We start from the raw sequence: 23816 nt of genomic DNA on the forward strand, positions 1-23816 counted from the left end.
CTCGGAATTTCTGGCCTTCATCACTGTGCATCTCAAGCCCTCATTCCCCTATGCTTTTACCTCTTACCATCTTGTTTCCGGCAGGGACACAAAGGCATCATGGGCCCCCTTGGACCTCCTGGACCAAAGGGTGAAAAGGTGGGTGCTCCTTCCCATCCGGGCCGGCAGGAGCCAGCGCCTGGGGCACTGTGGCTGGGGTAGTGTGGAAGTTCATGGTCGGCTCACCCCTGCTCACACAGCGACTGGCCAGGAGCCATTAGACCCACATTCAACACAGATGGCCTGCGTGTCAGGTGTGTGCCCAGCACCGCAACAAAACCACAGGTCCTGCCCGCCCAGGGCTTCCAGCCCAGCAGGAAGGAGGGATGTGTCCCGTGCTGACTAGAACCACAATTCCATCATCTGTGTGAATGGGGGCATTGAAGCCTTGCTCGGGAACGAGATCCCCCAGTGAGTGCCGACGCAGGGCTTAGGACAGAGAGCGAGGCCGGCCTTTCCCAGCCAGGAAGGGGCTGCAGGTTTAGGGGCCGAGGCAGAGGGAGGACACATCCATACCCTACCGCTTGGCTCCAGCTTTGGTGGAGGAGAGAAACTGCTAGAAGAAAGCTTGCTGATGGTTGTGCCCTGCCGCAGGGTGCAGGTGGGGACTTGGGGCCAGGGGGCCGAGGCAGTGGCCCTGGGTCATCTTCTGAGGCGGCACCAAACTGGCCTTTGCGTACTACCCTAGCAGCTCAAGGCTCCCCGTTCTTGCCTCCCTCCTCGCCCGAAGGCTCCGCCTAGGGAATGCCTCCTAGCAGGTGTCCCCTCGCTGTCTCCTCCCCCTCCAGCGCCCCCTTTGTGAGCTAAGTCAGCCACCCCCTCGCTATACCCCTGGCTTACTGTCCTGCCGGTCCCTGCTTGGAGAAGACGAGCTCTGCAATCAGCGGGCTTCGACATCCCACAGGAAGCTGCAGGGAGTACCGCTCAGCACCCCGAGTCCCCCCCTCGGCCCTGAGTCTGCCACAGCCGGCACAGGAGACCCTGAGACAGGGGGAGCCTCCCCCCCACCAGCCACCTGCAGCACCAGGCCCAGTTCCTGTGGCTGCTGAGAATGGGATCTGGAACTTAAAGCGGCCCTACTTCTGCTGGAGCCTTGGGTGGGATCCCAGGGTCCCCTGAGCCTTGACTGCCCCGTCTGTTAAGTGGCTGGCTACCTCAGGAATGCGAGGCTGAGCCGGACGTCCCCCATATGTCAGCCGTAGGCACTTTCCTCGTGATAAGGTAGTCGATTAGTTCACGCGTGCGCTCAGCTACCTGACAGGTAGGGTTCGTGCCTGGTTAGTGATCATATAATGTCTTCTCGGCCCTGAGCTGGGGGCTGCAGAGATGCCCCCAAAAGGGTAAAACCGGATGCAAGAGCGAATCGCCAGGCACAAGCTGGGGGGTGCTGGTAGGAGGGGGAGCAGAGTCCCAAGGGAGACCCTGAAGCACACAGCCATGTGCAGAGCGTTTCCCTGGGATTCCTCCACGGCCCTCACCATGAGGTGTCAATGTCCCACATGACACATGGGGAAACTGAGTCTCCAAGCTGCTTAAGGACTCAGCCAGGACCAGTGGAGAGGTGGCAGGATCAGGAGGCAGGCTCTGATGTCAGGCTGTGCCTCCCTAGCCAGAAAGAGGCCCTTAGATGAGCTCATGTGCTGCTCATCTGGCGAATTCCCCGTGGGGCACGTGTCTACAGAGGTGGTATCTGGAGGGACTGGCGATGAGATTCTGGGAATGAGGAGAAGTGGAGGGCTCCACCGGCTTCCTGCTGCTAAACCTGCATCCCCAAACTATAGCCACAACGTGGGGAGAGTGGGGGAGATCTGTGTAGCTAGCTTTTGGCTCAGACCACCCCTTGTTTCCTGTGTGGCCTTGGCTAAGACCCTTCTTTTCCTGGGCCTCAGTTTCCTCATCTGTAAAACGGGCCAGTAGTCATAGCCGCATAGGAGTGCTGTACAGATTCTATGGAACACCTCCCAAAGGGTCTGCCACACGGAATGTTTTCGGTAAACACGGCCCTCTTCTCCAAAGTGCCCCCGTCCGGCTGCCTACCTCCGCAGTGTGACCAAGACTTGGGACAAAGAGCCATAGAGAGAGGTCAGGGAGGAGAGGAAATCCCCACTCCCTGGGCCACCCCCTTGGGTACAACTGGTCCGAAGCCTCGGGCCAAGTCCCTCCCGCTTTCAGTCTCTGCCCACAGGAGCCACAGAGGCTCTGGGCCAAGGCGCTCCGGCTGCCAGCCCTCAGGACTGATTTGGGCCTGGCACGGGCTCCAGCCCCAGGGATGGCTCCCTCTCCTGCCTCTCAGGCTTCCCCTTCCACCCTTGCCAACAGCCAGGGGGCCCTGGGCTGCCCCAGCTTGACCCTCCTGCCCAGAATGCACCTCCATGGGAGGCGATACCAGTTGTCTGGGGCTGGAACATTCTGAGTCCTGGGGTTCGGCTGCTTGCTGCTCTGATCACACCTTCCCCGTAGCTGGCACACGGCCTCTGGCCTCCTGTCTTGCTTGGTGGCCCAGGGCCCAGGGTGGCCTGCCAGGGCTCAAGGACCTCCACCCTAAACCCCACGCCTCCTGCAATCCCTCTGACAACCTCCACGCCACACGATGCCCCTGCTGTCATTGTCAACAACAGCCAGATGCATGGCCCCCTACCCCATGGGGTGTAGCGAGCTCTCCTCCCTGGGTCCTCAGAACAGTGCTGCCAGGCATCACACTCCTGTTTCACAGATAGGAATCTGTCTTATGGACAAGGATCCCTAACAGGCCCACAGGTGAGTGCAACCAGGGGCCTGCTCCCGGGGCTCCCAACCAGGATAGAAGGTTCCTGTTAAAGCTGGCTCTCTGCCCACTTTATTCCAGCAAAGATGGGAGAAAGGGACTCTTTTTCAGGGCTGACCAATGCAGCAGCCCACACGGTCTCTCTGTGCCTCAGTGTCCTCATCCGTAAGATGGGGAGAATACCGTCATCTGCTTCATAGGGTTGTTGGAAGTATTCAGTGAGTGCCTGTGCCCACCAGCGGTCAGAATTATTGTCACTCCCTGCTGAGTACCTTGCAGGGACTCTTTGCATCATTTCCCAGACTCCCCACCGCTCCCTCCTGGGTACTGCCCATTGTCCCTTCACTCCACCTCACCCCCGCTCCCCAGCTGAGAAAAAGAGCTCCAAGACAGGAAGGGACCCGTTGAGGGTCTGAGCAGCTGGTCAGCTGTCTGGGGCTCGCAGCCCAAGGGCACCTGCCTGCTGGGGCGGGGGATGCCCAGCAGGGGGCAGTAAAGGCCACTCTCTGGGTTCCGCCACCCTGGTCTGCCCCTTCCCCCTCTGGCCTCCATCTCTCCTCTCTCCGTCTGGAGCCCTAAGTAGGCTGGTCTTCATCGCTGATGAAGGCCCTTTCCACTCTGTGTGGAGTGTCTGGAATTCCCCAGATGCACCAGGAGCCAGAAATATGTCCTGGTTGTGTCCACAGGGGGAGCAGGGCGAGGACGGCAAGGCCGAGGGGCCCCCTGGGCCACCTGGAGATCGGGTAAGCCCTCTCATCTGTCCCCAAGACAGCCACCAAAGTGGAACCCTCGCTTCCTGCTGTGGAGGGGGTGGGGAAGGGGAGGCTGAGCAGGGGTGAGGCTGCCACAAACATCCAAGAGGACACCTGATGGCCCACATTTCATTGCCATCCTTGTCATTCAGGGCCCTGTTGGCGATCGAGGGGACCGCGGGGAGCCAGGGGACCCTGGATACCCTGTAAGTATCAGAGCTCCTACCCAGTGGTTGCATCAGGCCTGGCATGCCTGGGCCCGTCCTCCGACCTTACTGGCCCCAGGCAGGAAAACAGCCTTGCCCGGGAGACAAGGCCTCCCTCCCACCATGAGTGTGCAGCCTGAGACGCAGACCCCCTGAGAGAGGGCTCCGGCCAGAATCCAGACTGGCAGGGCGTGGGCTGGGGGGTGAGGATGAGGTTGGGGAGAAAGACCCCTTCCTCACAGGGTCTCAGTCTCCCCGTGCTCTGTGGCCCGGAACAGCTCTCCCGACAGAAGCAAGAGAGACCGCCGAGTGAGCCCTGGGCCCCCACCAGGCTTCTCCCCTCCCCTCCCCTCCCCTGCTCCATCCTCCCAGGCTGGGTCATTTGGCAGCTTTGCAAATGAGCAAGCTGAGACAGGGACAATGACACAGGGCTGGGAAGAGCAAGGGCTTCCGGCGTCCAGGATGGGCCCCCTCACCCGTCTCTCCTTGGCTTCCAGGGGCAGGAGGGTGTGCCAGGCCTCCGTGGAGATCCAGGCCAGCAGGGCCTACCCGTGAGTGGTGCTCCCTGTCCCATCCCCCTCCAGCTCCATGTGGGTGGGCAGCAGTGGGGGAAGGAAGGGACCCTCTTTGCACGGGGCCTGGGGGAGTGCACTCTGGTTTCTCCTGCCCTGATGCTGGGGGCACCCCCAGAGCCTGTACCCCCAACCCCCTCCCACCCCTCCCCTTCTAGGCGGACACTGGCCACCCTCCCCAGGAGAGAATCCTGGGGCGGCTTTGCATCCTCTCACCTTGGTTTGCAGGGGCATCCGGGACCCCGGGGACGGCCAGGACCCAAAGGATCGAAAGGGGAAGAGGTAAGAGGACTGAGGTCCACAGGAGACCCTGGGAAGAGCAGACCCCCACCCAAGCCCCAGGCAAGTAGGAGGCTGGGCTGGTGGGTGCCCTACAGGGTGCTTCCTGGCCAAGATCTCTTCGTTTCGAAGGGCCTGATGGAGCGGGGATCACCTGCCCCACTATCAGGGCCTCCAGGAGGGGGACCATCTGTGGGGCCAGCAGTGGGATTCAAACCCAGGGCAGTCACGCCAGAGCCAGCCATACCACGCTGAAGAAAATTTGGAGAAGCAGGGGTGCGGAGGAAGGAGGAGTTGGACAGGGATGCGGGTGGTGGGAACTGAGGGGCGGTCAAGGACTTTCCCACCTTGCACCCAGAGCCCCTGTGTCTTCCTCCACTGAGGTCAGGCCAGTGCTGTCTTCCTTGCCCTCAACCTCCCTCCAGGGGTCTCCTTCACCCGCACACCATCTCCCTGCCCCCACCCTGCTCAGGGATATAGCCACACTCTTGAGGATCAAAGGATCTTGAAGCCCAGCCAGCCCTGGGCCCAGGCTCCCCCTAGGAAACTGCGAGGGCCTAGAGCCTCTGCAGTAAGGCGAGCCAGTAGGGGCGCAGGGCCCAGAGCAGGGGTGAGGACAACACTGTTAGGTTCCACGGCCAGCCCTGCTCCTGGGCTTCCAGGCCAGGGTGATAGGACCATTTGCAGATTCAGACACTGAGGCCCAAGAGGCGGAGGGGCAGGGCTGGGCCACACAGGAGCGCCCATGCTCCTTTCAGGCCCTTCCAGAACTCCTAGGGTTCTGCCCCTCCTCCAGGAGGCCCCTGCCATGTGCCCCTTGATTTTTCAGGGACCGAAGGGAAAGCAAGGCAAGGCTGGGGCACCAGGACGAAGGGGGATTCAGGTGAGTGACCAGCAACTGGTCCCCTCCTCTCAGCCCGCCCCCCTCCCCATCCCCCAGAGGCCCTCATCAACTTCTTTTATGTCCCCAGGGCGTGCAAGGGCTGCCGGGGCCTCGGGGCGTGGTGGGGAGACAGGGCTCCGAGGGTGTCGCGGGCCCAGATGGGTTTCCTGGCAGGGATGGTCAAGCAGGACAGCAGGTGAGCAGAACTTAGGGTTAACTCTTGGTGTCTCCCTTGGGGACAAGATGTGTTGTGTGTGTTGGGGTCTGGGGGAGGGGTGGGTTTCTGCCAGAGGCCATGGGCCAGGAGGAGCAGGTGTGGAAACTTAGGTGGGGCAGGACCAGCATATCCAGAAGTTTCCTGCATGGGACCTGGGAATGTGGCCCTTCTGACTACCCATGCCTGTACCCAGAAGGACCCCCCCACACCCCCACCCAGGGGATGGAACTTGTGGTTGAAAGTTCCCCCCTCCCCCCCATTTACAAACCCCAGCATCTGTCGTTTCACTGGTCCTGCTCTCCTCACGCAGAGGTAGGATGACCTCCCTCCTGGGGTCTGACCTCCTTCCCTCCAGGTCCACCCAGAGTTCACCCGGACTATGAGACCTCTTGCCCCCTTGGCTGCCTTTGTTTCCTGAAACATGAGAGGTCCTCCTTTGCCCTCTTTCTTTACAGGGGGAGCAGGGAGACGATGGGGACCCTGGCCCCATGGGCCCTGCTGGGAAGAGAGGAAATCCAGGTGTGGCCGGCTTGCCTGGAGCACAGGGGCCCCCAGGATTCAAGGTCAGACACCTGTTAATCCACGTAGCTGCCTCCCCCTCTTTCAACCTTGGTACTAACTATAGTGACACTGATTATAATGCTCACCTGGCACCCATGTCCCAGGGCCTGTGTGAAAATGGAGTCCCTGACACTGATGTTTCTCGGGGGGGTCCCTGCCCCAATCTTGAACCTGACTTGAGGGAAAGTTTATCCAGGTAGTGGGAAATCTTAGGCCTGTTAAAACGGGCAACCTGTTATTGAGCTGTCCTTGGGCGCCCTCTAGTGGGCCTTTGTGGACCATTGCTGTTGCTTGCAGCCAGGACCCTCTTCCAAAGGGCATCTTTCTAGTAAGTTTTCCCAAGGTGGGGGCGGGCGGGGGAAGCCATGAATCAATCTGAACCCAGGCCTACACACAGAAGGGAAGATTGAGATGGATGAATCAAACATGGCTTCTCTGGCCTTCCCCAAGCACCAGGTTTAGCTGGGGAAAGACTGGAACCCTCCGTGGAAACAGCAGGCAGGGGGAGAGGTGGACCTGGCCCAGGGAGGATTGAAATGTGGAGAGAAGGGGAGGTGGCATCCCAGGCAGGAGAAAGGGCTGGAGCAGAGGTGGGGCGAGGCTGGGGGAGGGTATTGGCTAACTTCACGGTCTGCTGGGAGGAAACAGTGAAGAGGAGAGGCGGGGTGGGAGTGTGGAGGGCAAGTTGGAGCTGGAATTCCAGAGTAAAGAAAGAGGCTGTCCTCTCAAGGAGGCTGTAATTCTGAGCCCCTGCATCCTGAGAGATCCGCCGACCCTGTGGCATTGCTATTCTGTCTCTCCTAGGCCCCCCTACCCCTCCCCTAGTACCATTTTCCCTTTTGGTGATTTTGGTGTTTGTTTTTTTTTAAGGGTGAAAGTGGGTTACCCGGACAGCCGGGTCCTCCCGGCAAACGAGGGACAGCGGGTGGAACTGGGCTTCCTGGGAGCCAGGGGGAGCCCGGATCCAAAGGCCAGCCGGTGAGTAAGCCCCAGGAAATACAGATGTTCTCACACTCGCGTGCACACACTCATGTTCACACGTGAATACACAGGCCCAGAAGCCTCCCACCTGCTCTGTGACAAGGGCAGATCGACACCCTCTCTGAGCCCCAGATACTCCTCTACCTCCCCTGAGTGGGGGGTGGGGGGAGGAGGCTGAGACATGAGATCTGAGTGGTCCCTTCAGAATGAGGGGGGTGGATCACAACCTGAACCCGAAATAGCCTCACATCCAATAAAGAAATTCAATCTGTGGTTTAACAAACATCTCGCAAGGAAAACTCTGGCCTCAGATGACTTCACTGGAGAATTCTAGTCAAAGTTAAGGGAAGAAGTAATACTGATTCTGCATAAACTCTTCCAGAAAATTGAAGAGGATGGAATACTTGTCAGCATATTCTATGAACCTAGTCTTACTCTGATGTCAAAGCTGGACATGGCAAGAAATCTCCAGACCAATATACCTCAAAAATGTAGATACAGAAATCCCCAACACAATTTTAGAAAAACCAATCTAAGAATGTATTCAAAAGATAGTTCATCCAGGGGCACCTGGGTGGCTCAGTGGGTTAAAGCCTCTGCCTTCGGCACAGGTCATGATCCCAGGGTCCTGGGATCGAGCCCCGAATCGGGCTCTCTGCTCAGCGGGGAACCTGCTTCCTCCTCTCTCTCTGCCTGCCTCTCCGCCTACTTGTGATCTCTGTCTGTCAAATAAATAAATACAATCTTAAAAAAAAAAAAAAAGATAGTACATCAAGACCAAATGAGGTTTATCCCAGGAATGCAAGGATGGTATAACGTTTGAAGATGAGTCAATGTAATGCACCATATTAACAAACTGAGAAAGAAAACCCATTTGATCCTCCAGTGGATGCAAGAAAATCACGTGGCGAAATGCAACTCCATTTCTGATAAAAGCGCTCCGTAACCTTGGTAAGGAAAAAGGAGCTTCCTCAACTGGGAAAAGGGCATTTGTGAAAAACGGGTAGCCAGTATCATTCTTTTTTTTTTTTTTTAAGATTTTATTTTATTTATTTATTTGTCAGAGAGAGTGAGCGCAGGCAGACAGAGTGGCAGGCAGAGGCAGAGGGAGAAGCAGGCTCCCTGCTGAGCAAGGAGCCCGATGCGAGACTCGATTCCAGGACGCTGGGATCATGACCTGAGCCGAAGGCAGAGGCTTTAACCCACTGAGACACCCAGGCGTCCCATGGCCAGTATCATTCTTAATAGTGAATGGCTGAATCAGTCGAAGCGGAAATGAGTCGAAGAGACGTGTTCTCACTTCTGTTGAACATTGTGCTGGCGGTTCCCGCTGATGCCATCAGGAATGAAAAATAAATCAAAGACATTCACATCAAAAAAGAAGCGAATCTTTCCATTTGTAGATGAAATTACTGTCTAGAGAGAAAATCCAGTGGAATCCACAGTCAAGCTACGAGAACAAGTGAATCCAGCAAGATGGTGGACAGCAGCACAAAGGAACTGTGTCTCTGTACACCAGCCATGACCAGAACCCAAAATCTAAAAAGCAATACTATTTATAATAGCAGAAAAATAGAAAATACTTAGAGATACCTATGATGCTAGGTGTACAAGACATGTGCATTGAAAAACTGAGAGCATTTCTTTTTTTTTTTTTTTTTAAGATTTTTATTTATTTACTTGACAGAGAGATCACAAGTAGGCAGAGAGTCAGGCAGAGAGAGAGGGGGAAGCAGGCTCTCTGCTCAGCAGGGATGCTGAGGCAGATGCGGGGCTCGATCCCAGGACCCCGAGATCATGACCTGAGCCGAAGGCAGCGTCTTAATCCGCTGAGCCACCCAGATGCCCCACTGAGAGCATTTCTAAAATACACTGGGGAAGACCTAGGTCAATGGAGGTGCTGTTCTCACTGGTCAAAGACTCAGTATTGTTCAGATGGCCGTTCTCCTCCAGTTGGTATATGGATCCAACCCAATCCCGATCCCAATCCCATCAGACCTTTCTCGTGGAAAATAAGTAGCTCTGTCTAATTTATTTGGAGATGCAAAAGGCATAGAATAACCAAAGCAAGATGAAAAGAGTAAAGTTGGGAGCCTCCCAGTGGTTGATTTCAAGACTTGTTATATAGCTACAGTAATCAAGAAGGGAGCGTATTACCATAAATATACTAGTAATTGATCAAAGGAACAGCATAGAGAGTCCAGAAATACATTCACAGGTACATGGATAACTGATTTTTGACAAAGTTGCGAAAACAACTCGGCGGATACAGAAGAGTCTTTTCCAGCAAGGGCAATGGGAGACCTTATACCACGTACAAAAGTGAACTCAAACCTAAAATGCTAAAACTTTTAGGAGGAAGCATAGAAGAAAGTCTTGGAGACGTCGGGTTATGCAAAGGTTTCTTAGGTATGACACCACGAGCATGATCCATTTTAAAAATGGATAAATTGGACTTTATCAAAATTGGAATCTTTTGCCCTTCAGAGGGCAGATGCTGTTAAGAGAAATGAGAAGACAGGCCGCATACTAGGAGAAAGTGCAAATTACGTATCTAGTGAAGGATTTGTGTCTGGAATACGTAAAGAACGATCAAAACCCAATAATGAGAAAAGAAGCAGCCCAATAAAGAAATGAGGCAAAAGACTTGAACAGACATCTCGGAGAAGGTTGTACAAATGGCAAATCAGCACATAAAGGAAACTCAGTATCACTAGTCATGAGGCAAATGTTCATTAAAGCCACAATGAGGTACTACTGCACACCTGTTAGAATGGTAAACATTTCGTTGTTTCTGAAGATTTTGTTTATCTGAAAGAGAGAGGGCAAAAGTAGGGGGAGGGACAGAGGGAGACAAGCTGATGCCCCGCTGAGCAAGGAGCCCGACGCAAGGCTCGATCCCAGGACCCCGAGATCGTGACCTGAGCCGAAGGCAGACGCCTCGCCAACAGAGCCACCCAGGCACCCCAGAATGGTAAAAATTTTTAAAGACTGAACAGATCAAGTGTTTTCAAGGATATGAAGCCACTCCTCCTCTGCTCACGGAGACATAAAATGGTGCAGCTGCTTTGGAAACCCACTGGGCAGTTCCATTTAAAAGTTAAGCATATAATTCAGGCCTCCAGAATCGTTTACCCCCGATCACTCCCCGCAGTGACCTCTGGGTGAATATGAGCAAGTTCCTGCCCTCTGCGAGCCTCAGTATTCTCATCTGTGAACAGGGCGTGTTGTGCCTCCCTGGGCGGAAGTCAGAGCATGCATGCGTGGTGATCCCTGCAGAGCCCCTGGCACGTAGATGCCCACAGTGGATAGACTTTGCCATGGGTGGCGAAGAGCCTACAGGTCCTCTCATTCTCTTCCTTGAAGACCTGGGACAGGAGGTTCTATGTGTTCTAGAGCCTTCCTCACAGAATCCCTGAGCTGGCCTCCACTGTCTCGTGCGACAGAGGCACAGGCCTGTGCTCCCTCCAAGCCCAGGCTGACCGGTGTCTAGCGTGTGAGCTGCTCACACTCATCCGATTGCCTGGGGCTGGGGTCGGTGATGTCCGTGGGAGGAGGCAGGCCCAGGGGGCCCCACTCACTCCACGTCGTTCTGCTCTCCCCGCAGGGTGACTCTGGTGAGATGGGCTTCCCGGGAATGGCTGGCCTCTTCGGACCCAAGGTACAAATTCCCACTCTGGCCTGTTCCTGTTGGGGTCCCATCCACCCACCTCCTGGTTTGTTTCTCCATGTGCTCGCTCGACAAAGATTTCTTGAGCGCTCACGGTGTGGGCTGGAAAGCCTCCAGAATCAAGCAGGGACATCCTCAGTCCCCAGAACTCACCTTCCAGCAGACTTGGGTTTTAAGCCTGGCTCAGTTTACCAGCTCTGTGCATTAGGCAAGTTACTTTGCATCTCCAAGCCTCAGTTTTGTCAGCTATAAAATGGGTATGATAACCATGGGGGTTATAACCCTGAAGTCAGAGTGGAGGCTTACACCATGTAGCACAGACCCTGCATGCTGGTTCCTGCTTGGTAATTGTGGACATTTGTTACTCTCCCTGGAACCTCTCTTGACAGGGAGGGCAAAGTGTGGCCAGCCCCCAGGGGTCATGGAGCTGCTGGAGCCCCGACCCAGTGGCCGCCCAGACACAGACAGCCCTTCCTCTGCCTCCCACAGGGCCCCCCTGGAGACATTGGCTTGAAAGGCATCCAGGGCCCACGGGGGCCCCCTGGCTTGATGGTGAGTCCTCTCGTGGTCTGTCCTAGCGGGGACAGTCGCCCAGGCCCAAGGCTGGCCAGCCATCAGCTGGGTGGATGCCTGCTCTGTTCCTCCTGCTCCTTCAGGCTTGAGCCCCCACTGCCCACAGCCTCCATCCCCGTCGCCATCCCCTTGCTTCTGCCGGTCCTGCCAACTGGGCTGCCATCCAGCCCCTTTCACCTGCTCCCCCCTCATTGCCCCCCCCCACAAGGCACACAGGAGGGACCCAGAAAGTGCATGGTCGTGCCCCTGCTTGAGGAAGTCTCCCTTCTATCACCATGGGACACTCAGGCTGCCGTCTCCTTTCCTGTCCCTGGGACTCTGTTTCCCAGACCCCAGAATGAAGACACTCAAATCTTTGTCTCTCCTTTAGGGAAAGGAAGGCATCATTGGGCCCCTCGGAATCCTGGGACCTTCGGGACGCCCGGTACGTGTCGGGAGCTGGCCGGGAAGACCACAGGGACAAGCTTGTCTCTGTGACCCAGGGCCAGCTCAAGACTCAGTTTCTGTATCTTGGAAATAGAACTTCCTCTCTGAGTCCTCTCTTATGGGGCCTGTGATTTATTGCAGGGCCCAAAGGGTGACAAAGGCAGCCGAGGGGACTTGGTGAGTTGAGGGGCTGGGGGAGGGCAGTGCTTCGGCGGGTGGGGGAGAGGGGAGTCGGGGGAGGGATGGAGGGCAGAGCTCAGCCCGGTTCCCTAACTGTCTCTCTCTGCTTCTGTCCTCCTCCAGGGATTGCAAGGTCCGAGGGTGAGTGGGCTGGGGCATGGGGGCGGGTGGGCCGGGGGAGTGGGGCAGGGTGGGCGCTCTGGGCTCCCCTACCCATGCCCACTGAAGTCCTCAGGCGTGTTCTTTCCCTCTGGACCACAGTCATCCATCGGTACCCCTCTGTACTGGGGGCATCACTGTCCCTGGGTCTTGGGGCTGCTCCAGGAGGCCTGGGGTGGGGAAGGTGGAGGGCCCTTGACCAGGGCCTCACTGTTTTTCTCTTCCTCCAGGGTCCTCCTGGTCCCCGAGGGCGGCCTGGCCCACCGGTAGGTACCTGTGCTCAGTGCCCCTGGAACTCTAGGGCGGGAGGCAGAGCTCGGAGTGAGACCCAGGGCTTTGCAGGCAGATGCTCGTCTTGGCCCTGACCTCACAAGCTTCCCCAGCCTTCTAGGAGAGCGTAGAGCGGCCCTGGCCGGACTAAGCTTCCAGAAGAGCAGAGACCAATTTTGCACGTCCTCTCATGCCTGGATGGCCCCTCCAGGCTCCTGACAACCCCAGGCTCCTGACAACTCCAGGCTCCCTGGAACCCCCACACCCAGTCCCTCTCAAAGAGTCACTGAGCCTCTTCTTTTGCAGGGTCGGCCGGGGAGCCCTATCCACTTTGTAAGTTGGGGAATGTGCTCTTTTGCCTATTGGGGGTACGGCCTGGGAGGGCGGGAGGCGGTTGGCAGCTGACCTCTTTTCTGGGTCACCATAGCTAGAACCCTAAGCTAGGCCCCGGATTGCCTGTGAACTTTTGTCCTTCCATCCCGGACCCTGGACTTTGCAGCAGCAGAAAGAGCCCAGAGGCAGAGAGTGGGGAATCCCGGTTTTAGGCAGGATGTGACCCTGACCTTGAACCCGGGAAGCTGCTCCGGTGGCTGGGCTCCTGGTCCTGTCAGCATCCTCGGTACAGATCAGCTGATTGCCGAGGGTCTAAACAGGTTCTGGTGTCAATTCAAGCTTGGGGCTGGGTGGGTGTTCCCTATACCAAAGAGCACCTGGGGGACAGCCGCTGGGCACCCTATCGTTCAACTCAGTTCTGACACGGTGCACTAGGATGAAGGGTTAGACCCCACAGGTTCCCAATCCTGCAGGACTCCTTCCCCACCCTGCCCCACCCAGATGCCAGCTTGTCACCGGCGCCTCTGACCAACTGAGGGTCCCACACCCCTCACTGGTGTGAGGCCGCCACAGCGGCTCTTAGATCACTTACTAGCTTACTGGTTTCTTATAAAAAACACCACCACCGGGGCACCTGGGTGGCTCAGTGGGTTGAGCCTCTGCCTTCGGCTCGGGTCATGATCTCAGGGTCCTGGGATCGAGCCCCACATCGGGCTCTCTGCTCAGCGGGGAGCCTGCTTCTCCCTCTCTCTCTGCCTGCTGCTCTGCCTACTTGTGATTCTATCTCTCTCTCTGTCAAATAAATAAAATAAAATAAATCTAAAAAAAAAACAAAAACAAAACAAAAAAAAAACACCACCACCTCAGGAACAGCCAGATGGAAGATAGGCACAGGGCAAGGCACGAGGCAGGGGCTCTCAGAGCTCCCGAGCCCTCTCCGGGCAGTCGCTCTCCCCAAACCTCCATGCGGTCACCGCCTGAGAAGCCCTCCGAATACCAGCCTTTTAGGTTGTCACGGCGGCTTCATTACATAAGCATGATGGATGGAATCATTGGCCGTGGGTAAGGGACGCCACCGCCATCCCTTCTCCCGCCCTGGGGGTGAGGGGTCCGGATGGAAGGCTCCCACCCACCTCTCGTAAGGTTGCTTCCCTGGGCAAGCTATCCTTTGGTTACCCAGGGGCTTTCCAAGAGTCACCTCATTAGGGTGACAGAAGACTTTTCTCAGGTTTTAGGAGTTCGGTGCCAGGAAGAGGGTCAAAGACCAAATCTCTTTTTCTTACAAATCACGATATCACAGGGTCTCCTCACCTCAGATTCTGAGTCCAAAGAGGGTCAGGCAAGGGAGCAGACTGGAGGAGGGAGGCTGCGTTCCTCCCTGGTGGGTACCAGCCTGAACGTATGGCCCCTACTAAGCCTCCTTGCTCAGAGGCCCCTTCCCCGTTACCACTGCCCCTGTTGAGGATTATGGTCAGGCTCTGACAGCGCATCCCGCCCCTTTTGCCCCCCGGTGGCTGAGGGAAACCCAGCAGGAGCCCTTGGGCCGTGAGCCCCTCGGATTCTCTGCTCTTCTCATCTCTCAGCTTCTCCCTGTCTGACCCCCCAGCATCATCCATGAAAATGAACAGACAGCCCTGGCCTCGCCTCCACACCCTCCCTAGCCCTTCTCATCACTAAGGAAGCCAGACGGCTCAGGGAAAGTGAAGAGATCCAGACAAAACCCTTTCCCTCTAAAAAAAAAAAATAATAATAATAAATAAAAGGAAAATTTGAGGATTTTAAATTTTGTGCACAGTAGCGGACATACTGAATATTTGTGGCAGGTGGACACCGTTAGGCGTGCTCCCTCTGGATTAGCTCACTGATTGCTCTCAAGGTTCTGAGAGTTACCCTCATGCCCATTCTCAGGATACTGATGCAGAGAGACCGTAAGCACCCTGCCCAGGTCCTGCAGTCACCAAGTAGCAAGGCTGATTCTTGAACTTGAGAAATCCCTCTAGCGTCTGGGTTCTGGGCCACTTGGGCTTTACCCAACATCAGAGTCTCCCTGTCACTGTGTTCAAAGTAAGACCGCTTCTGGCAAGCCCCATGCTAGGGCTGGAGGCACAGGTGTGGGACAGTTACACAGAGAAAGGGGCCGCCCCCAGCCTGGGGGGCGAGAGCACCAGGACGGAGTTCCTGCGGAAGCTGGCATCTGTAAGATGAGTATAGGGCAGGGCTTTTCAATGGCAGCACTTGTGGACATTTGGGGACCAGATGATTCTTTGGTCCCCTGTGAGTGATTGTAGGATGTTTGGCAGCATCCCTGGCCTCTACCCACTAGATGTCAGGAGCACCCCCTCCTCCAGTTGTGACAGCCAAGAAGTCTCTAGATGAAACCAAATATCCTCTACAGGGCAAGATTGCCCCTGATTGAGAACTTCCAGAATAGTAGATAGACAGATGGAGCAATGGAGGGAAAGAAGAATGTTCCAGGTCATGCGAGCAACACGTGCAAAGTCCCTGTGGTCAGATAGAGCATGGTGCTTAGCAACTTAGCAGTATAATGGTGTGTCTGGTGCCTAGAGCATATGTGCGGAAAGGAAGAGAGGCTGGGCCAGAGGCCACAGGACTCAGGCCAGGTCTTGTAACCATGTGGAGGATTTTGGACTTAATCCTGTGGACGATGAAATTCCTGGAGAAAGGGAGAGAAAGGGTCAGTTCTGACTCTCTTTGTAAGTGGAGGAAGGACAGAGAGTTGCACAGAAGGCAGGGGACTTGGCCAGTGGGCTCAGACCCTTGGTCTCCTTCTCGGTGAATCCAAGGGGATACTGGGGTGGTGGTGGGGTAGGATACACACCCTGTCATCTCTTTGCACAGCAGCAAGATGACCTGGGAGCAGCTTTCCAGACGTGGATGGACACACATGGAGCACTGAAAGCAGAGGTACCCTGAGACTGCTGCCCACATGGGACCCCTCCCTGAGGGAGACAGAAGGGACGGCTCTCGAGTGGTCAGTGCCCTCCACGTGGTCTGCCCCCAAGAGTTCCATAGCTCATTGGTTCCCTGAGCCAGAGGCTAGACAAGGTTGATGCTGTGTCGGCTCTCTTAGGATTTGCAGTCCAGGGAGAGGGCAGCCCAGAAGAACCCGCTGACTTCCTCCCATCCTGGGGGTGGTCAGTGGAAATACCACCTCCACTGACCCCTTCTGGAGGGATTTGAGGCCACTGCCTCGTGTCCTGTCCCCTCCCGTGACAGCCCCCCACCGTGTTCCTGGCCCCCAGTTCCCTTATCTGTCAAGTGGAGGGAGCCCTGTCACACCCCTAGGAACTCGGACATCTCCTGAGTAGCAAGAACTCAGGGCTGTGGAGGCTAAGACCCTTGGGCTGGGCCAAGATCTCAGGGGCCGGTGGCCCCCCTCTCTCTTCATGACAGGGTTACAACCATCCGGACCGGCTGGTGCTGGACCAGGGAGGGGAGATCTTTAAAACCTTACACTACCTCAGCAACCTCATCCAGAGCATTAAAATGCCCCTGGGCACCAAAGAGAACCCCGCCCGGGTCTGCCGGGACCTCATGGATTGTGAGCAGAAGATGGTGGATGGTATGAGGGCCTGTGGGATCTGAAGAGAGGGCTTTCTGCCCCTGGGGGCGGAGCAGGCGGGGCAGGGGAGTTCCAGGAGGGGCTGGGCAGAGGGACTGGTCAAGTCTTGGCTCACTGGGACCAAGTTTCTGTCCTTGGAGAGGCAGACACACAAACAGTCGCTTACCTGCTCAACAGCCACTGAGCCTCACAATATGGCGGACCTTGTGCCTCCTGGAGTGTGGGCGAGTGCTTTTACCCTTTCAGAGCCCACAGATCTGCAAGCTGGGGACAACCATTTCAGGGCAAGGAGACAAGAGCTTTGACAGAACAAGCACCCAAGGGCCGGGGGGGTATAGGGGCTTGGCTGTCATGGATGCCCTGAGAGCCAAGGTTTCCCCCCTTTCTGCCACACCTCTTCCCTTCACTGACAAGAAAGTGGACCAGCATCTGGTTGTCCCAGTCTTTCAGCTGTGGGACCTTTGGCTTCCTCGGAAGCCCTGTAAGGAAACCAGATGCCGGCACAGGTGCCCAGCAGATGGGGGGAGCCGGCTTCCCCGTCCTCCCCAGACAGGCCCCTAGGAGGAACACTAGTCTTGGGGGAGCACCCATTCAACTAGATGAGCCCTAAATCCTTGGGGCTGGTGATTCAGTCACTCTCCAGCCTCAACTATCCCCTCTGTAAAATGGACCCTTGACAGTAGCAGTGCGGGCAAGTGCTCAGCCACGTGGCCCCTCCAGGGGCTCTGCCAGCTGTGAGCTCTGCCCAGAGCCTTCCCTTCCATCTCAGTGGCTCCCGGAATCCTTTTCTGCTCCCTCTCCTGACTTCAGGCCCATCCAGGGCTCAGCAGGTCCCAAGTGTCGGGGTCCACCTGCAGAACGGGTCCCTGGGCTTCCCCCCAGTCACACACCTGTACCATCCTCCCTCCACGTCACCTGCAGGTACGTACTGGGTGGACCCAAACCTCGGCTGCTCATCCGACACCATCGAAGTTTCCTGCAACTTCACCCATGGTGGACAAACGTGTCTCAAGCCCATCACGGCCTCCAAGGTACCTGTCCACACGCCCATCCGCTGCCGGTGGGTCCTCTCCACACCCACCCGGCCCTGGGCCACCGCCCACCCAGGTTTCGGTCTGAGCCTTGACTGTCCTGCTGCACAGCTTCTTTGTGATCCTTGGTTTTTCTCACCTACAAATCGGGGGCTGAATTGTTCTAAATCCGTGGTTTCTGTACCCTTCCACGATGCATGATGTTAATGGTTTTTGTTTCAAATAGAACTTTCTGCTCCATACCTAAAACATAGTTGGCCAAGCTGGCCGGGCTTGAAGAACCAGGAACCATCAGTGCAAACCAAGTCAGGGCCCAAGGCACGTATGCAGGTTTAGCTGATGTTCAATGCCTACTTTCCGCGAGCCCGTCTCCGGGCTGAGCGCTTGAGGTGGCTTAGGGCCGCTCAACAGCAAACCAGGGTGGCCGGTGGCAGTGGGGCACCCCGCGGTGGACTGTGGGTCTGTAGGGATGGCAAGTCATCCATAGGGGAGGATTCAGGCTCCAGGGAGAGGAGCCCCTGCCCGTAGGGGAGGTGGGGACCCGGACACCCATCCCATCCCATCAGCCCTCCTAGGGAGGCTCCAGGAGGTGTCTGAGCCTGATTAGGTCAGACCCAGGGTCTGAGAATCTCTATCTGGGCCCACTGGTCAACAAGTCTTGCTGGGTTCCTACCATGTGCTGGACACTGGGATTCAACAGGAAACAGTAGCCTCACCAACGAACCCCCACCAACCAGTTCCTTCCCCCCCAACTCTGACTCTGAGCCAGACCCGCCCGGCAGAGTGGGGAGACCACAGCTGGCACCTGCACAGGTGACCATCCCCATCAGGAACAATGACCACCATTTTGTACTGGTCTCAGCCTATAAATTTCGAACGTGGTGGCTGGACCATCCCTTATGGGTCTTGCTATGATCACAAAATGTCCCTCACGATGAAGAAACTTGGAAAGAAATAAAGATTTGTTACTTACGGGACGTGGAAACACAGTACACTGGGGACCACCCAGCCAGGTTGCTGGGGGAGAGAGAGAGAGTGCACGAGCCTGGGGCTCTGCTATTATTGGGGTCCAGGGTCAGGGCCTTAGGGCTTCCCAGGCTCACTCTTAATTGGTGAATTGAAAACATAAGAGTGGGAATTTAAAACACAGGAAGAGGGAAAAAAATGGCCCAAATGGCCAGCATTGGCAATCTTGAAGTTTAAAACAAAGGAGGCTCAGTGCGGGGAGGCAGCTGGGCTCTTCATCTGGCCCGTGGCTGGCAAAGCGTTTATTCGAGATCACAGGCTTTGGGGTGGATGCCTAGGCAATCAAAGCTTCAATCAGGCCCTCGCATCACACAAAGGAAAACCAACCGTCCGGGCTCTCGGGGCACCCACTGAAGCCATGAATCCCGTCCTTGTTTGAGGTCACTGCCTTTTCAGTGACTTAGAAAGGGTTGGGGAGGCCACTTCTCATTTCTCCTGTACTTGAAGAGCCTCTCAGTCTTGGGTTAGTTCCTCTTCCTCTCCGGGCTTTGGGAGCCCAACTCAGCTCCAGAGACAACCGCCCAGGCCATCGGGGGTGGATCGTAGATCTGGCTGTGCACTCAGGCAGCCCGTGGTGCTTTCCCTTCCTCCTCACTCCTCAGTTTCCCTGTGTTGTCTCAAATGGGCACACATCTGAGAGCGAAGCTGGGAAATGCTTACTGGGAAAGAGCGTCTCCCTGCGCCCACCAGAGAGAGGGGAGGGTTTCCAAGAGGCCAGGCCAGGCCTTCCTCACCGCTGTGTCTCTGCTGCAGGTCGAGTTTGCTGTCAGCCGGGTCCAGATGAATTTTCTGCACCTGCTGAGCTCTGAGGTGACACAGCATATCACCATCCACTGCCTTAACATGACCGTTTGGCAGGAGGGCACTGGGCGGACCCCGGCCAAGCGGGCTGTGCGCTTCCGGGCCTGGAATGGGCAGATCTTCGAAGCAGGGGGTCAGTTCCGGCCAGAAGTATCAATGGATGGCTGCAAGGTAAACTTGGGGCCCCTCACGGGCCGCTCATGCGCAGACAAGTTGAACAGATGCATTTTTATTATGAAATAGTATGTAACAGTTTAATACATACTGGTATATTACATCAGTATATTAGTATCATCTAGTATATTGTATTAGTATAATATTAGAAAATACATATAATTTTTATCTTTGTGTAATAATTTTATTAAAACAGTTTTATAAAATCCCTTGTATTCACCGCCCTCTCTGGGGAACTTCAGAGAGAAGATCTGACTGATAAAAATTCCATAGGCTGTTAACTTGCAAGGCTTCTTGTTGAAGAATGTATATCTATCTATTCTCTCTGCCTACCCCCCACTCCCATGCCGTCCAGGCTAGTTTCTTCTTTTAACATTTTTCGTTATTTTTTGAATACCTGAGATTGGGAGGGTTGTTGGTGGAAAGGAGTCAGAAAGTTGTCCAGAAAACTAGTTTCGCAAGATTAAACAAAACTAGTAATACACAGTATGAGTGAAGATGTGGGGAAACCAACGGTCTTGCACAAAGCTATTTGGTAGCTTTGTGTAGAGGCTTTCGGGGTAGTCATTGTAGAAATACAGGAACACCCCAGAGATATTGTGGGTTTGGTTCCAGACCGCTGCAACCATGTGAATATTGCAATAAAGCAAGTCTAATTTTTTGGTTTCCCAGTGCATGTAGGCGTTATGTTTACATTATACTGTAGTCTTTTAAGAGTGCAACAGCATTGTGCCTAAAAAAATAATGTGCATATCTTAATTAAAAAATACATCACCAATCAAAAATGCTATCCGTCATCTGAGCTTTCGATGAGTCAATCACAGACCACAGGCCGCCAAAACACATGTGAAAATGCTGAAAAAGTTTGAAATGCTGTGAGAATTATCAAACATGATGCAGAGACGTAGTGAGTGAATGCTGTTGGAACAAGGACACTGACACTTGCTTGATGCAGGATGGCCACTAACTTTCAGTTTGTCAGAAACACAACATCTGGGGAGCTCAGGAAAGCGCAGTGCAATGAAACGAGGTATGCCTGCATATCCAGCGTATACGCAGAGCCTCAGAAACGTACGTGTCCTTCCATCCGGCTGCTTCTAAAATCTGTTCTAGGGGACCAAGGAGAGGAGAAGAGTGTGCACAGAGGTTTAGCCAAAGTGATACTGGTCACAGCATTCCCTACCTGCATAGACACAGTGGCAGCAGTCTAAGAGGACGAATACAGGTCTTTGCTACAGTGAAATGCCATGTGCCTGGTATAAAGGGTGGGAAAGCTGACAGGGACATGTGCACATAGATGACGTGGGTTGTGATAGCTTCACGTGTACCCTTTCCTTCTCCGCTCAGGTCCAGGATGGCCGCTGGCACCAGACGCTTTTCACCTTCCGGACCCAGGACCCCCAGCAGCTGCCCATCGTCAGCGTGGACAACCTCCCTCCTGCCTCCTCAGGGAAGCAGTACCGACTCGAAGTTGGACCTGCATGCTTCCTCTGACCTCTGAACTCCTGGCTCCTCTAGGCCTCGAGTTGGGGGGAAGAGGAGGAGGAGGCAAAAGGAGGGGACCTAGGGGCACGTGGGCCCAGGAGAGGCAGCTCACCTGCCCAGGGATCCTTGGGTAGGCCTCAGCTGTTGTCTGCCCGGTAGAAGTGGCTGGAGGGGGGCGGGTGGCAGGGGACTGGGTATCCCTGGGACCAACTCCCTGATCCCAGCTCAGCCCCAAAGACCAACCAAAGAGCCAGCCAGAGCGAGCTGGGCCTGCAAGCCGCCTGAGCCCTGAGGCCTGTCTCCCAGCTCTACGGCCACCCCCTGCCCTCCCCAGCTTCCTGCCCAAAGAGCCCCACGTTCCAGCCAGCTCAAGAGGAGGGGGCATCTCGCCAGCTGGACCCTGCCAGGGCGCTTTGATGTGCAATATTAGAGAGGAGACATGAAAAAGGAGAAAAGGAAAGAAAGAAGTATATATATTTTATTTAAACAAACACAAAGAAGGTGCATTACTATTTTTTCACCTGAGAAAGAGGTGAGAGAAGGAGCAGCCAGAGGGTGGGAAGCGGTGGAGGCCGAGCGGGGGCGGTGCGACCCCCGGGGCAGTGGGGGGTGCTCATGCTAGCTACCTCCCACTGTGAAATCGATGGTGCTCGTCGTTGTCTCCTAGCGTATGTGATTTTTTTAAGGAACAAAAGAAAACCTATTTAAGATTCTGAAGGTGCTACCGTTTATGCCACAGACTTTGAAGAACTATTTTGACGTGGGTTCTTGTCCACATTCTCCTCTCTCCTCCAAATGACAAAGTTTGGAGAATCTAAAAGTGTTCCTAGTATCCCCCTTGTGCTCATATCGGGTAATCAACTACATGTGGGGAGGGGAAGGAAAAAAAAAAAAAAAAAAAGCAAAGCCAAAAAAAAAGCAAAAAAAGGGAAAAAAACAAAAAACAAAAAAACAACCTACCAGAAACAGAAGCAGAAAAGATTTACCTTTTAATTTATGGACTTTGAAATGTTTGTCCTTTTAAGGCAGGGGGAGGCCTGAGCATGAAGGATTTGGCCTTGGCCTGTCATGACCCTAGAGGGAAGTTAGGCTTATCTTGGAAGGTGGGATCTAGACTGGAGAGTCGTGGGAGAAGGCTTGACCTTGAAGAAACCAGCTGTAAGGGCGGTGTTGGGTTGGCGCTGGCCTTGGAGGTAGAATGTCGATTTGGAGCCATCTTACAAGGCCCCAGATCATTCCCTAAGATTCTCCCTCCCAGGAGCTTGTCCCTTCCAAGATATGGCCATCACTCTTGCTTTTCCATCATCATTAAACCCTCTAGAGACCTGGTGTCATTAGCTCCAAGTGTAAATGGGGGCTGAGGAGAAAAAATAATTATGGGGATCTTGGGGTTCAGCATGATGGGGAGAGTCAGTGTTATCTGAGTTGCCCTCTATCAGAGAACCAGTCAGCACCCAGGTTGGATTTTGAGGTTATTTTAAGTATGGAATTATTTTTCTAGAAGGGGAAATTTTATGTGAACGTCTATTTGTGTCTTGTTTTTTTTTTTTTCTTCTAAAGTTGTGTCTCTTTGGGAATTGGATTTGATTTTCATTATTTAATACCTCAGTCCGGCCCACCTTCCCCGCCAGACACTTCCTGTTATGCCTCGCCCTCCCGCCCCAGCACAGACGCTCCCCACGGAAGTGTGTTGCAGCAGCTCGGGCCTCATCTCAGCCCTCGCTTCCCTGCCACCCCCCCACCCCCACCCCCCCCCAGCCCCCGCCAGTCTCCACCTGGCCTCTGTCTTGTTCTTGGAATTTTCTGCTGTCCTCGTTTATGTCTGTCCACATGTCAGTGTGTTAAAACCCCAGTGGGTTCTGTTACTCCTTTTCCCTTCTGGATTTTAAATAAATATTTAAAACTGAGGCAATGGAATGACGCATCTGTGGCCGTGTGCTTCTTTGAAAAGCCCAGAGGGAGGTTTCTGGCCGGTCTGGAGAGAAACGATGCCCAGAGGATGCTGCTTCCCCCAAAGGAGGTGGGTAGGGGGAGGTACAACACCAGGCGGTGGGGCAGGGAGATGAGCGCTAAAAGTGAGTGGGTCTAGGTTCCATGGCGCATCTGTTTCTTAGAGTTGCTATAACCGTACTACAAACCTAGAGGTTTAAAACAGCAGAAATGCCTTCTCTCCCAGTTTGGGAGACTGGAAGTCTGAAATCCAAGTGGTGGCAGCTCCATGATCCCTCTGATGCTTCTCGGAGAGGTCCCTCACCCCGGCCAGCTTCTGGTGGCCCCGGGCGTTCCTCAGCTTCTCCCGGTGCAGCTCGGTGTTCCCCTCGTTTTATGAGGACACTAGTCCCGCTGGATGAGACCCACCCTAATGAGCCCATCTTGGCTCGATTACGTCTGCAAAGACTCTACTTCCGTGTAAGGCCACGTTCACAGGTAATAAGCTTAGACCTTCGACATGGCTTTTGGGGGACACAATGCAACCCGTGACACATAGGGAGGAGGTACATCGAGGTTAACATGAGCCATTCCTTTTTTTTTTTAAGTGTAGTAACATACACAGAAGACACCATTCATGACACATAATATATTCACCCTGTACAACCTGTGCAACCATCTAGCTCCAGAACATTCTCATCACCCCCAACGGAAGTACCTGTGAAGCAGTCACTCTTTGTTCCCCTCTGCCCATGCCCCTGGAAAACCACTACCCTGCCTTCCGACTTTGCCTACTGTGGCTCTCTCACGTAAAAAGAATCCTATTTCAGATTGATGGATTCCTGTTTTGCAGATGGGAAGTTCAGCCTGTTGGGTCCGTTATCAAAGGAACGAGACTGAGACAAGGTGAAAGTTATGCAAA

At 54.8% G+C, this 23816-nt stretch overlaps 1 protein-coding gene across 1 annotated transcript in view; it reads left to right on the plus strand.

Moving 5' to 3' along the window:
• COL27A1 (collagen type XXVII alpha 1 chain) overlaps positions 1-22881 on the plus strand; it is a gene marked incomplete at its 5' end in the record, with an annotated part of 135923 nt that extends 113042 nt beyond the window's left edge. The window contains 21 exons of the mRNA XM_080819190.1: positions 85-138; positions 3490-3546; positions 3708-3761; positions 4259-4312; positions 4562-4615; positions 5442-5495; positions 5584-5691; positions 6168-6275; positions 7144-7251; positions 10862-10915; positions 11414-11476; positions 11868-11921; positions 12065-12100; positions 12227-12244; positions 12493-12528; positions 12839-12865; positions 15725-15790; positions 16280-16448; positions 17370-17479; positions 19259-19477; positions 20828-22881. Of these exons, the coding sequence (XP_080675316.1) occupies positions 85-138; positions 3490-3546; positions 3708-3761; positions 4259-4312; positions 4562-4615; positions 5442-5495; positions 5584-5691; positions 6168-6275; positions 7144-7251; positions 10862-10915; positions 11414-11476; positions 11868-11921; positions 12065-12100; positions 12227-12244; positions 12493-12528; positions 12839-12865; positions 15725-15790; positions 16280-16448; positions 17370-17479; positions 19259-19477; positions 20828-20974 (1650 nt within the window). The 3' untranslated portion in view covers positions 20975-22881. The remainder of the gene's footprint in view (positions 1-84; positions 139-3489; positions 3547-3707; positions 3762-4258; positions 4313-4561; positions 4616-5441; positions 5496-5583; positions 5692-6167; positions 6276-7143; positions 7252-10861; positions 10916-11413; positions 11477-11867; positions 11922-12064; positions 12101-12226; positions 12245-12492; positions 12529-12838; positions 12866-15724; positions 15791-16279; positions 16449-17369; positions 17480-19258; positions 19478-20827) is intronic.
• Between the last annotated feature and the right edge of the window lie 935 nt (positions 22882-23816).

This window comes from Martes martes (assembly GCF_963455335.1).
Source record: "Martes martes genome assembly, chromosome: 12".
NCBI classification, from domain to species: Eukaryota; Metazoa; Chordata; class Mammalia; order Carnivora; family Mustelidae; genus Martes; species Martes martes.